A 14,201-nucleotide genomic window follows, 5' to 3' on the forward strand; every position below is an offset into this window, starting at 1 on the left:
AGAAGGGCAGCTGTCCAGCGTCTATGACTCCACCAAGGCCATGTGGGGTCTGAAGTCTGTACTTCCCACGCAGCTGAGACCGGGGTCCTTGCACCCCCTGAGATCCGTCCCCCCAAATTCTGGGGAAGACGGGGTGCGAGGGAGAACACCAATCCAGAAAAATCTCACTGGTATCCACCAAAATAGGGACCGGTAAAAGGAGAAATCCTGGAACAGTAGGGAGACATTTATTTATACATTTCCTAGAGAGCAGAAGCTCGTGTGGGGGCAGCCAGTGACAGACAAAGGCCACTGAATTAGGATATTTTGGCAACTATGCTGAAAGGGGAAAAAAAGGAAAGAAGACACAGAGAGACGGGTCCCATGTTTCTCTGGGCAATAAGAATGGTCCAGCCAAATATAAGGCAGTGTCAGAAGAGGTCTTCTCAACATATCCAGAGTCTTTGGAAAAGGAACTCAGGGCCCTGGGTGAAGTTGGCTCCCTGACCCAGAAAATCCTTTCCCAGCCTGGGGGAGAACAAGGGTTCTGGGAGAAGGCAGTGCCCACTGCTGGCCTGGCCCCCGTGGGGAGCCCTGAGCTAAGGTGCACGGAAGTGGACAGGTGCAGAGCTGGCAGATGGAGCCAGTGGCGGGCATGAGACAAGGTTGCGCACAGCCGTCCCCCTGCCCCACTGCTCAGGCCACAGGTCACAGGCTCACCTCAGGAAAGGTTGAGGGGGGAGCAAGGAGAACTCATAACACCCCAGAACAAAGGAAGTTCCTGAGGGAACTTACCAGGTTACAGTGAGAGCCAGTGGTGGGTGGAAAAACAGGGCTCTGGGCAAACACCGTGCAGGGAGAAGGGATAAGTAGCCATGGCGAGAACATTCTAGAAGTATATGCAAGTGAAGAAAGAATTCCTTACCAATGTTTTAGGCCATAGTAAATTTAGAGGAAATGTAGAGTTAATGAGTAACAGGCATAAAGGAGAGCTGGTAAAATCAGGAAGATGAAGAGAGACAGTTGCAGATTTCTCAGTAAAGACTGGACGGCAGAACTGAAGCCACCACAGAACTGATAGATTACGGTGAAGGAGGAGCATACGGCACAGTGGGGAAACACTGGCAGAAACCAGTGTTGAGATGAGCTTACCCAACACAGAAGGAAAAGGCAATCACACTGCACATTTAAAAACAGTAAAACAAGGGGTTGGGGGGAAGCATGTGGTGATATTTACAAGTTTTCCCCAGCATGCCAAAGCACTCACTTAGTGCTTGTACATTTTTACGTATCAACAGATTTTTTCTAATTAGTGAGACACTGGCCCATACTTGGTTTTTGTTTTTTTCCTTTTCTTTTCCATTCAGGAACAAATGAATAATGTCATACATACCACTTTTGTAAAGGAGGCAGAATGAGTCTTCGAAAAACTGAGTAATAATCATGCACTAATAGAAACAAACAAAAAAGCAGAAAATATACCTGCATGGTGAGGTCACATGCCAGCTGCCGGGGTCTGCCATCGATCCTGTATTTATGGGGAGGGGGGTGCTTCCTTCTCTCCCTGCGAGCCCCATCTCCAGAGTCACTAGAACAAGACCGTGTGAGCCTTTGTGTGTTGTGATACACTCATGTCTGCTCTAGAAACACTCGGAGCAGAGCTGAGCGAACTGAGTCGTAGATCCCACCACCATTTTTAAAGGGAAACATCATTCTAGTGGAAAGGACGGGGCCATTTCATCTGCATGTCCTACATGCCACGGGGGTGAGATGCTCCTTCCCCAAACCAATTCCACTCACTTCTCGGTCTCAGAGGGACGAAGGCACAGTTTGCTTAGACAGAGTACACGGACCTGCAACCACTGAAATACATTTAAAACCACATGGGATGAGTGTTTTGTTTTCCACACAGACCCCCGAAGTGTTACACCTTTGCGTAAACACTCTTTTTCAGATTTATTGGAAAATTATCACATTCGGGGAAATGAGTTAGAACTTGCAAACCTATTCAGAGATACGTATGTTTTAAAAACACGACTTCCTCCAAGAAAGACATTTATTTCTTTCACATAAACAATTTTCTCACATGAGCATATTCTGCTGATGTGCATTAAAAGATATCAAGGGACAGACGAGGGACGTGTGAAGTGAAGATTCACCGAATAGCCCTCGACCTCCACATCTGGGCATAGAACCTCGTTGTGTTCACTTCTAATTGTCACCCCAAGCCTGGAAATCAGTCATCCTTGGAGATGGGGAAGGCCTGGATAGACTTGCCGCAAGCGGTCTGCTCGCTGGAAAGGCAGGTCGCAGGGCAGGGCCGCCCACACTCAGCTGACCTTGGACTAGGGGAGCAGGAGTGAGGAGAGCTGCCAGCTCAGGACCAATGCCACGGTGATTTTACGCTTGTACGTTACCTTCATTTGGACTTCATTTCTTGTCAGTTCACTCCCCAAATATGATTCATTTGCCATGTTTTTGCCATGAGGTGACAGCATCCAGCTGTATTTTTTTAATGTGAGGAATCCTTGTTGCCTACCTTGTTCCTGTAGCTCTTACTAAAGTTAAGGAGGGGAAAAAAAAAAAAAGAGGACAAGAAAAACCCAGAAATATATATGTCACTCAAGTACCAAACCTTAAATAGATTTTCAGAGATATTTACCAGTTTAAGGATAGACCTAAGTAGTAAGTTGTTTATTTATTTTTTGACCAAAAGATTCAGCTAATGAAAAATATCTGTGGGCCCTTTGGATGCATGGCAGATAGACTTGAAAAAGTGGTTCTGTTGCACTTGGATCCATTTAAAGTCTGAAATCCCTTCCTAACCCTTATTTTCTTACTCTTAAAGGGAAACATTGTTTCTCCTTTACCCTTTACGCCAGCTACTACTTGGAGGTCTGACACACACTGAACGGAATCACTCCAGGAAGGAAGAGGAGGAGGTAGGAGGCTCAGGGTGTCACTCTTTCAGTGAATTCTCACAAAATCCCTGAGTTACGTCTTCCAAAAGGGGAATTTGGAATTTCACATCTTCCAAAAGCAGAAAAGTCTGAAAACAAGCCTAAACCATCACCACAGTCTTTTCCATGAGTGTATCGACCCACCAAAAGTTTTCTCCCACCTCATTCCTGTTCGTCCCAGGAAGACTTGCCATAAGATCTATCCACTCAGCAAACTTAAAAAAAATTTATTTATTTGAGAGACAGAGAGAGCACATTAGAGAGAGCATGAATGGGGGGAGGCACAGAGGGAGAGGGACAGGCACACCGCTACTCTGGAGACTCTGCACAGAACAGGTTGTCTTTGCTACGACTCTTCCAGGGGCCTGGCAGCCTTGGAAGCCAGAGGCAGATGACTTGTCTGGGCTCAGAGCAGGTGCAGGAGCCACTGCTCTTCCTCCCATGCCCAGACTGCCGCGCCTTCGTGTCAGACGTCCTCACTGCTGAGTCATTCTTGCTGATCATTAGCTGCTAGTACAGCCCAAGCATAAGCTGTTATTGAAATGACAACTCTGAAGAAATTTAAAAGATTGAAAGACTCTTTCAACTATGATTCCCAGTTTGATCCAAAACAGGGAAAGTAAAGAGATGAGAAATTTTGTGAAACAGCAGGAACCGATCAGGAGAAGGTGAGGCTGACAGGTCCAGAGACACAGGCCCAGGTTTTGGACATTTATGCAAATGACGTGTGTGTCTGCTGCCACGCAGAAATGCCAACAATTTGTGAAAGGCAAGCCCCCTTCTCATTGCGATGCTAGGCCCCATCCCCTGGGATCAATATGCAGACATTTCAATGATTTTTATGAGCATGATATGTTGTGTACAATCATATACATGAGTGACCTTGAAAATCTTTAAAGAACCAATCCATGCTGTCCACGGGATCCTACATAGCATGAAAGCAACGTGCTTGATGTGGGCAATTTACCATGAAACAACTCTCCTGACATCGGCTGTATTTCACTTAGCTCTTCCCTTTCACAATTTCTTTGTGTGAAGAAATATTCCTTTAAATTATCCATTCGGTGAAAGGAGGAAAAAAAAAACCCCACTATTTCTGTACTCATCCCTGGATCTGTTTTAAATATTCGAAAAAAAATAATGAGTGTTTTACAAAGTAAAATAACTTAAGTCAGGGTCAAAATCAGCTTTAGCTAATATTATACATACATCTCTCCCTTCTCCCTCCTGAGATGTGACCTTTGATTCTGAATGAGCTCATCCCTTCTATTGGCCCGCCCTCCAGCCACTTTACTTTAGCCCTGTTGGTGTGGACGCTAGGTGAGCGTGAACCCCATAGGTCTGGTCATTTGGGCTCTTATCTATAAATATGTGTCCCCCTTTTTTTGAATTGCAATTACATTGAATTGAATTCTCATTTGTAGAACATTTATGGAAAATAGCTTTTAAAGCAACTTTAAATTTTTTAATGAGGAAGAGCTGCTGGTCTGCAAAATAATGTTCATTGACTTAAAACAATTATTTGTAACATGGTTTTAAGCAAGCTAGGAGATAATTATTGCATAATTTAAAAATCGATTATAGCATAAGTATTTAGAGGGTAACAGACCATTTAGGGAGATTGAATTAATGCACTTCAGATATTCTCTTCCATGATACAATGCTAAAATCAGAATTTCTTACTTAATTACAAGGTGTAGTCGTGAATTGAAGACACCATAACTTGGAAAAGCATCTTACAATTCTATTGCAGGTGAGAACTCTTGAGATTTACTCTACCTTTTAGAATCCTTATGCCCTCATTTGGAAGAAAGAATGAATAGTTACCTGGAGACAATACAAGGATTTTGCAAATGACAGACACTAGCAAAAGTGGTTACAGTATGCTTTCATTTGTGTTTAAACACTGAACATTGTTTCCTTTTTCCACATGATATAAACATGTGCCAAATTTTCATTTTGAACGGGCAATATCATACCACTCTGGTTATAAAATAAATTTTCCTTAATAGCAAAACAAAACAAAACACACACAAATGCTCTTTCCCCCCCTTTTATTCAGATCAAATCTAATTTCATACATATTAACAAAAAAGTACATTTGATGTATATATCACAGATTAGTAATTCAACTGAGATTCTTTTGAGGTCCTAGTTAATGAAAATATTAAAGCATTCATTCTATTCCACTCCATTTATGGTGAGCTGGGTTCTTCAGCAGCTCTCTGGGAGCAATTAAGAAGCTCACAGCACAGCAGGAACCCCCTGGGCTTCCTCAACCAAGCAGGTGGTAGTGGCCCCCTGGGGTCCTTTCCTGGGTATTGCAACATTCCATGAACTATGACAAGCATTCACGTTTGTATATCTCCTTTTTATGCACAACATCCTAGTAAGTCATCCAGAAGAGTTACCTACTGGCACCCTTGTTAGATGTGTATTGTGATAATTGTATAATTCTTTTTTTTTTGTAGGGTTTTATTTACCAAAAAAATATTTTCCAATATATTATGTTAGTCACCATACATCATTAGTTTCTGATGTCATATTCCATGATTCATTGTTTGTGTAGAACATCCAGGGCTCCATGCAATATGTGCCCTCCCTAATTTCCATCACTGGGCTAACCCATTCTCCCACCCCCCACAAACCCTCAGTTTTCCAGAGTCCATAGTCTCTCATGGTTTGTTTCCCCCTCTGATTTCCCCTGCTTCAATTTTGCCTTCCTTCTTCTAATGTTTTCCATGCTATTCCTTATATGCTATTCCATATGGATATGCTATATCCATGCTATTCCACAAATAAATGAAACCATATGATAATTGACTCTCTCTGCTTGACTTACTTCACTCAGCATTATCTCCTCCAGTCCCATCCATGTAGTTGTAAAGTTGGGTATTCATCCTTTCTGATGGCTGAGCAATAGTCCATTGTCTGTATGGACCACATCTGCTTTATCCATTTGTCTGTTGAAGGGCATCTCAGCCCTTTCTATAGTCTGGCTATTGGGACATTGCTGCTATGAACATTGGGGAACAAACAATCCTAAAATTTGTATGGAACCAGAAAAGACACTCAAATCACCAAGGAAATGTAGAAAAAGAATAACAAAGCTGGGGGCATCACACTGACTGATTTCAAGCTATATTACAAAGCTGTGATCACCAAGACAGCATGGTACTGGCACAAATACAGACACATAGATCAATGGAACAGAGTAGGGAGCCCACATATGGACCCTCAACTCTATGGTCAAATAATCTTGGACAAAGTGGGAAAAAATATCCAATGGAAAAAAGACAGTCTCTTCAATAAATTGTACTGGGAAAATTGGGCAGCTATATACAGAACAATGAAACTCAACCATTCTCTTACACCACACATAAAGATAAACTCAAAATGGATGAAAGACCTCAACACGAGACAGGAATCCATCAGAATGCTAGAGGAGAACATGGTCAGTAACCTCTTCGACATCAGCCACAGCAAATTCTTTCAAGACACATCTTTTAAACTGACCTGCACCCCTTTCCACAGAACAGAGCTGGGGAGTCCAATGGACCATACAGACGAGGGGCTCTGAACAAGGGATTCTTCCCCTGTGCATACAGCTTTGAACACAGCACATCGACTGAGAATCGGGCTGCATGTTCACTGTTCTTAGACCTGCCTCTCCTGCTTTTCCTTCACAAAAAAATAATGCTCATCTCCTTATTCAACATCAGTAAATTGGGGTGTTTTGGTTTTGTGTGTTTGCTGCAGCCTGGTGACAGCATTAACTGTGTTGTTTGGATAGAGTATATTCCTTCTCTAGGAAAAAAGATGCTGCTGTGTTGGTATAAAAAGGAGAGTTGAATATGTTGGTTTGAATCAGTGCCTGGAATCACTCTGTAGGAATCAAGTGGGTGTTTACAGCGGAGTATGTACAAGTCATTCTGAATTTACTCATTAATTACAGACAATGTGCTGTGATTGCAAGATCTTACACTATTTTTGCCAATCAGTGCCAAAATTTAATTACCACCAAAAAATAGTAAACTGGTAATGAAGAAAATCATTATACTCTCTCATGGGATGTTTAAACTTTACAATTCTCATCAGGCATCAGACATTTAACTACACTGCCGATGTGCCCCTGGGATCAGTAATTTTATAAAGATTTTACTCATTATGCTTACATGGTTTTCATTCTCCTCTGTCTAAACTTTTGTCATGAGGGTCCCTGGTGCACCTTCAAAGGGCAGGGACTGAAGATGGAGCCTCCTCTCATTCCCATCCAACAGCCACAAGCTTGAACCTAAGAATTTCCACAAGACACACATGGTCCATCTCTCCTCTTCTTTCAGTGACTGTGGCTTTGCATTCCCGACAAATATACCCCCAAACCAGCCAAGGCCTTCGTCCAGTGAAACCCACTGTTGAGCACAATGAAGCCCCATAAATTAGCTTCATGGAGACATGGACACTTCAAATGTGGTGTTACATCACAAGGAACGGACAAACTGTCCATTTTCCCTTTCATTTTTCCCTGTTTTATGTGAAAATATTCAAATTTCTGTTTGTAAAAAAAATTTCTGGAAGGTTGGATATATTTGGAAGACACCTGATGTATCTTTGTGTCTTTATAGGCAGCTTCTACCGACAGTGCTTAGGGACTGAGAACGATAGGATACAGGATCAGAAACGTTCAGCCCTTAAACCTTCCCCTTTCTCCAGATCACAAACTTCAGACGCATCTAAAATACAATGCAGTATCTGGGGCGCCTGGTGGCTCAGTCAGCTGGGCATGCAATTCTTGATTTCCACTCAGGTCATGATCTCAGAGTCGTGGGATCAAGCCCCATGTCGGGCTCTGCCCCGGGGAAGATTTTCTCTCATTCCCTGTCCTTCCCCACCCATCCCCATTCACACACTCTCTCTATCTAAAATAAAAAAAAAAAGGAAAAGACGAAGAAGAAAAAGAAAAAATAATACAGTGCAGTACCTAAGTGTTCCTATAAAGACTCAACTGAATCCAGCAGTCACAAAGAAAATTTTCTCAAAGTGGAACATTAAGAAGGAAAGGTCAAACCACAAAGTCCTTCCTTGCTCCAGTTGTAAGAGTCTCTTAATCTGCACGGTGGAAACACAGTATAATGAAGTGACAAGTTTGATCCTCTTACCCTTGCGATGGTTGGTGATATCACACTGACAGCTGTGAATTGCCCATGATGGGAGTATGTACACCACAGAAGATGGTGAATGCTACCAATCAGGGGTTTTATTTTCTTTACTACCGACTAACACACCTCTGATCAAGACTGATGTTTGCCATAGGTTTTAGCATTTTCTTGGCCTCTTAACTAAAAGCAAGTAAAGGAGGGAAGAGAGGAGGGAGAGGAAGAAGGAAGCAGGAAGGGAGGGAGGGAAGAAGTCAGGAATGCCTGGAACAGAGGGTTAATCTGAATCTGGGATTTTCGACACAGATCGCTGTGATGCCGCGCTGGCGTCCACATTGCCACGAGAGTCCTTCAGCTGCTCGTCGCAGCTGTCCAGGAGCCACGGCCCGGGGTTCGCAAGTCTTAATCGCAGAGATGGTGAGTCTGATGCTGTCTTGCTGTTAGCCCATGCTGAGTCTTTCTCAGAGAGAGTAATGACCATTCTTACTTAATATTCATTCTTGTGGCTCGAAGAGTAATTATATCGCAGTTGGATGGAAGTGAAGAAGCAGGTTCAGCATTGTATCATTTCTAGCTTCCTACATCTGTAGCATTCTTCTTTTCTGTTGGTTCTGACGTTTCCCTTCCCTGCTGATGGTTGGCAAGTGGTCATAAATGAGATCCAAATCAGAAGGGAATTACTGGAGGCTCCGGATTATTGTCATCCCTTTTTAGTTTCAGAGCACCCCACGGATGGATGACTAGCAAATGTGCTTATTGTGGGTAACTAAAACGACAAACACGGGGCTCCTGGGTGGCTCAGTGATCTCGGGGTCCTGGAATCAAGCCCCATATCTGGCTCCCTGCTCAGTGGGGAGCCTGCTTCTCCCTCTCCTCCCAGCTCCTGCTCTTTCTTCTATCTCTCTCACTCTTTCTCTCAAATAAATAATCAAAGTCTTAAAAAAAAAACAACAAATGAATGAGCCAATGTCACAGGCACTGGGGACACCCAGCAAGCCACTGGCTGGCACCAGTGAGATGGGAAGCTGCCATGGGGTAGTGATGGGGCAAGAGCCCCATCCCAGGACCTGGCCTGGAAGGAGCTGGGGCAAAGCCTTCTTTTGAAAATAGATTCCGATCGTACCTGTGGGAAGAGAGCTGAAGGCCTCCTTTCTTGTGGGGAGGGGTGTTCATTCATTCATTCTTGCTCCTTGACTATCATGGATGAAGTTGCTTTCACTTTTGCACAAATAATAGTTCAGCAGACTGAGTAATATAAGCACTGAAAATGCCAATGATTTACTACCTTGGAAAGGGATAGATTAACTTTTTTGGTGAATGATCCATCCAGAAAATAAAATTTTAAATTGACTATGCCCCCCCCCCCAAAAATTGACTGTGTCCCATGTAAATGTAAATTCTGAAGATTATTATGATGGAATGGAGCATTTGCCTCCCTTTATTCAGTATTTCTAAGATCACAGTTTAAGTAGAGCTTGAATTTTATTGTGTCCTCAAAAGTCATGTGCAGGAACCCCACAAGAGTCAAATAGACTGATAGGGCTCCTTAAGGAGAAGGTTAAGGATTTTGGTGAGTATGGAGGGTGGAGAGATCACACTGCTGAGGACCACCTTCATGACCTTTTACTATAAAGAACAATTTCTGGCCAGATATTTCCTCCTCTAGATAGTTATGAAGCATCAGTCATGATGACTTTCAGTCCTCTGGTGAAAATAGCCTCTCACTGAAGCCATTTTTCAATTAATAATTAAATGATCAAATTTACTATTTTTGGTCTGGTGGTTCCTCTAATATCAGCTTAACATCTAAACTTTCCAATGGTTGCCCAAAGACTGTAAAAACCAAATAAGCACCATCCTTAATTAGTTTAAAGGATTCCAAGGGGCCTGTGTATTGTGTTTCTGATTTGCATATACAGAATATATTTATGATTCAGGCCTCTAGTCCTGTCAGTGTGGTGGCACTGGGAAGTTTATAAGCATCAGAAAGGAAAATATCAGTGTTTAAGATGAATTTATTTCCATTATACTTAATTAAAAAATTAATAACTTAGACTATCATAAGCAACCATTGTAAAGTTATAAATATCAAATGTATTTACTATAGTCAGATCACTCTTTGCAGATTTAACTTAAATTTTTAAGAGCATGGCAATCAACTGAGAGGTTCTTTCTTGTGGCTGTTGCTACTCTGATTGTACACAATACATCATTCATTAAATATTACTTCATTTTACTATCTGATTTCATACCCATCCCTAAGGCAGGATTCAGACAGCATGGTTTGTCAATGTTCCTTCTGAAGGATTATCTATGCCTATTTTCTGTTGAAAGCCGGCATCCCAGAGGCATCTAGGTGCCTTTGGTTGGGCACATGATCCTGGGGTTCCTGGATTGAGCCCTGCACCAGGCTGCCTGCTCATAGAAGAGCCTGCTTCTCCCTCTGCCCCTCACTCCTCTTGTGTTCTCTCTGTCTCTCTTTTTCTCTCAAATAAATAAATAAATAAAATCTAAAAAAATAAATAAATAAAGTCAACATCTCAGATTCTTTCCTGGAATTTCTTTTGACTTTGTATATGTTGGAGAACAGATTAATTCACTTCAGTTTAGGATATTATGATGTAAATTGTGGCTTGTATAAAATATGGAGGATTATAATAATGATGACAATGATTCTTCCTATATAGTAGTTGTAGCTTTTTGAAAATTTTGTGCAAGATCTGGTGATGGAAGCCATGTTAGACAACTTGATTATATGATTAAAATGTCCTTGGTCTATATTATGGTACCTGGAGGTTGAAAAGAAGGGGGTCTGTCTTACCTCCCTATTTTGCCCAACAGTCTTTGAGCTTTCAATATTCTTACGGAAAAGTAGAACTATCTGAACCCTTATGGCTCCTACCAGGGATTTTGTATGTAGCTGATCGTTGCATCTACCTGATGTATAAGGTAGTAAGACAACAGTCAGTACATAAATTTTCTTTATTTTTATTATTTTTAAAGATTTGGTTTACTTATTTTAGAGAGACAGAGAATGTGAATGAGACAAGGAGCAGAGGGAGAAGGACTAGCAGACTCTACAGTGAGCATGAAGCCCGACATGGGGCTTGATCTCACGCCCTCCAGGTCATGACTTGAGTGGAGAGTAACACCTGAGAATTTGTTTAAGAAGAAAGGCTGTGGGGCGCCTGGGTGGCTCAGTGGGTTAAGCCACTACCTTGGGCTCAGGTCAGGATCTCAGGGTCCTGGGATCGAGTCCCGCATCGGGCTCTCTGCTCAGCAGGGAGCCTGCTTCCCTCTCTCTCTCTCTCTGCCTGCCTCTCCATCTACTTGTGATTTCTCTCTGTCAAATAAATAAATAAAATCTTAAAAAAAAAAGAAGAAAGGCTGTGATTCAGATCACTTCCCTAAGAAAAGGCATAAACACTTTATCTTTACATTGATTTTCCATCCAGCCATGTTCATCTTCATTGCCCCTCCTAGAAATTTCCTTTTTTTCTTTCCAGGGCCCCTGGCTAAGGATTCGCCAGCTAAGGTAGCCTTCCTGTCTGCCAAAGTGGTGAGGTCCAGTTAGCAATCTGTCCCGAGGCACCTGGGATCCCTGATGGGTCACAGGCACCATATTGAAATTGACACAGGAGTCCTGAACTTCTCCTTTAACCTGTGACTCAGGAGGACCATAGCCAGGGACAAGGGCTGCTGAGACCTTTCCGGGCCCCCCGTGGTCAGCTGTTCTGCTACCTTGAATGCGAAGGGAGACCTGCCTGGACTAGGCACTGATGGGGGGATGGTGATCCCAGGGCCCCCTGTTCTCTTTCCTGCCATCCTTGCAGCCCAACTGTTGTCCCGTTGCTGTGTTCCTCTGAGGAAATCAGGGGAGTGGGCTTTGATATGACATGTTCATGTGCCATGCTTTGAATGCACCCCCCCCCACTGTGCTGCTCATCACATCATGTGATGCTCAGGCCTCCCCATTTTTGCATTCATTACCATACTCTGTTTCCTACAGCAGGTAATCGGTCCACAACTCTTTTCATCAGAGTCTCTCATGGCGTGATTACAAACAGTTAGGAATTAAGCCATACAGTGTCTTTCAAGAGAATGAAAATTTTAGCATCAATGGAATTTTCTTTCTTTTTCCCCAGAGGCATTTGGCTGACTGAGCAGTCACAAATGGGTGGCTAATTTAGTTGTCATGGTTTTGTCTTCCGAGTAGCTCCCCCTGCATTTCCTGACACGATCCTCCACCATACTGGATTTTTTAAAAAGGAGACATTGCCTTGAGAGTGTGCTGCTGAGCTCCTGTTGGGAGCAGTGGGCTGGCCTGGTCTCCTGGCCTTCTGGGGCCCTGGACTTCCCACGGGTCTGCCCACAGCAGAGGGAGGTGCTCCTGTTCCGAGGGCATTGGAGGTGATCTGATATCCTTTCTGTTCTGTGTGAGTCAGGGGGCCGCTGAGAGGATGCCCTTCTAGAATTAGGGCACGTCCCAGAGCCGCACTCCTTGTAAACACAGAGATTTCACAGGACATGAATGAGCTCAGTCACACATTTTATTCGGTCATAAATGAAGGATTTATGACCTGTTTGGATGGTGATAGGCTTGTTGGGCAATTCTTGTTCTGTTTCCACAGTGGGAAATCGGCAGAACCATCTCATGTTTTGCCGGGGCAGAACTTCCAACGAGTTGGCGCTGAGAGCCTCCGGTCAGATCTCAGTGGGTCTCCACTACATGTTCAGGAGTCTGTGTGAGGACAGCAAAACTAAACACACAGGACTGACCCATTTCTGTCTGTTTTATGCAGACAGAGCTGCAGTCAGTACACTCGGTGCCTAAGGGCATGGAAATCTGTCCCTGGGGAGGTCACACGTGAATGCCTGTAGGGCACTTTCTCTTCCTCAAGATCACTGGCACTTAAAGCAAACTCAGGGTGACAGGTGTGCATCGAGCACGTATTTTCATTTGACTTTCGAAGGGTTTACCAAGCCATTTCAGGTGTCTTTGCATTGCACGTAGGAACCTGGCTCGCACTGAGACAGCTGTGGTAAGCGTTCCCCTCCGGGTGCCCTTCGTGGGAAATGTCATCTTCTCCTGGCTGAGGCTCCTAGTGCAGTGCAGGAAGCACACAGGCAGGGGAGCTGAGTGCCCCGAGGCAGGGTTTCTGGGCCTACTCCATCCTGATCCCCGGAAGGCTACCTGAACACAGCTGGTGCTACCTCTTGAGGAACCAGAGTTGCAGCAAATGCCTTAATGCCCTCATTAACAGCAGCATCTGACCCAGGCTTCAGCGCGTTCAGCCCTAGGACCCCTGAGTGGGGAGGTCAGGAGGACCTCAACACCATCGCCAGAGCCTGTCTGCCTGTTGGCCCCTCTTTCCTGAGGATGCCCATCACCTACCTGGGAACACCTGTTGCCTTTATGGGAACACCTATGACCTTCCTGGGGATGCCTGTCATCTTCCTGGGGCAGGCAGTGATGGGCTCCTGCTTCTCTCCTGCCCTTACCACTCCTGCTCGGCCCCGCATAGAACTCAGAGTGAATGAGGAAAGAACACCATTACTGGATGTGATTCCCTCCCAAACAATGGAGTATTGATTGCGGGGGGGGGGGCACTCCCCTTGGCAACAATTGTAGCAGAGCCATTTACGTGCTCAGCATAGACACTCTGAAGATGGGTAGGTCTGTTCACTTCCAACTAACTTGACTTCTGCTCTGTGGGTACCTTTTCTCCCTCCAAATTCAAGTTAGTTAACACATAGTACAGTGTTAGTTTCAGGCTAAAGTTCAGTGATTCGTCATTGTGAATGACACCCAGGGCTCATCACATCGTGTGACCCCCTTTGTTCCCATCACCCCGTTACCCCATCCCCTGCCCACCTCCCCTTCCAGCCACCCTGATTTCCTGGAGTGAGGAGTCTCTCAGGGCTGCTCTCATGCTTGCTGAAGCTTGAAGAAAGCATGAGATTTGGTTCTTCACCCCCAGTGTTCTTTGCATAAAGCCAACAGTTCACATGAGCACGTGTTCCGTGAGCACCAGGGGCTGTGGTCAGTGTCATCACCATTAGTGGACAGAGCAATTCAGGCCCCGCTGAGAGTTTCCTAGCCAAC

General features: G+C 44.1%; 1 protein-coding gene and 1 pseudogene across 1 annotated transcript in view; both read left to right on the plus strand.

The window, feature by feature from the left end:
• The window catches only part of LOC116573607, a 922,392-nt pseudogene that overhangs the window by 413,197 nt on the left and 494,994 nt on the right, over positions 1–14,201 (plus strand).
• The window catches only part of LOC116573472 (contactin-associated protein-like 3), a 54,007-nt gene continuing 48,210 nt past the window's right edge, over positions 8,405–14,201 (plus strand). The window contains exon 1 of the mRNA XM_032313635.1: positions 8,405–8,512. Coding sequence (XP_032169526.1) covers positions 8,411–8,512 — 102 coding nt within the window. The 5' untranslated portion in view covers positions 8,405–8,410. The remainder of the gene's footprint in view (positions 8,513–14,201) is intronic.

This window comes from Mustela erminea, chromosome 14, assembly GCF_009829155.1.
Source record: "Mustela erminea isolate mMusErm1 chromosome 14, mMusErm1.Pri, whole genome shotgun sequence".
Lineage (NCBI taxonomy): Eukaryota > Metazoa > Chordata > Mammalia > Carnivora > Mustelidae > Mustela > Mustela erminea.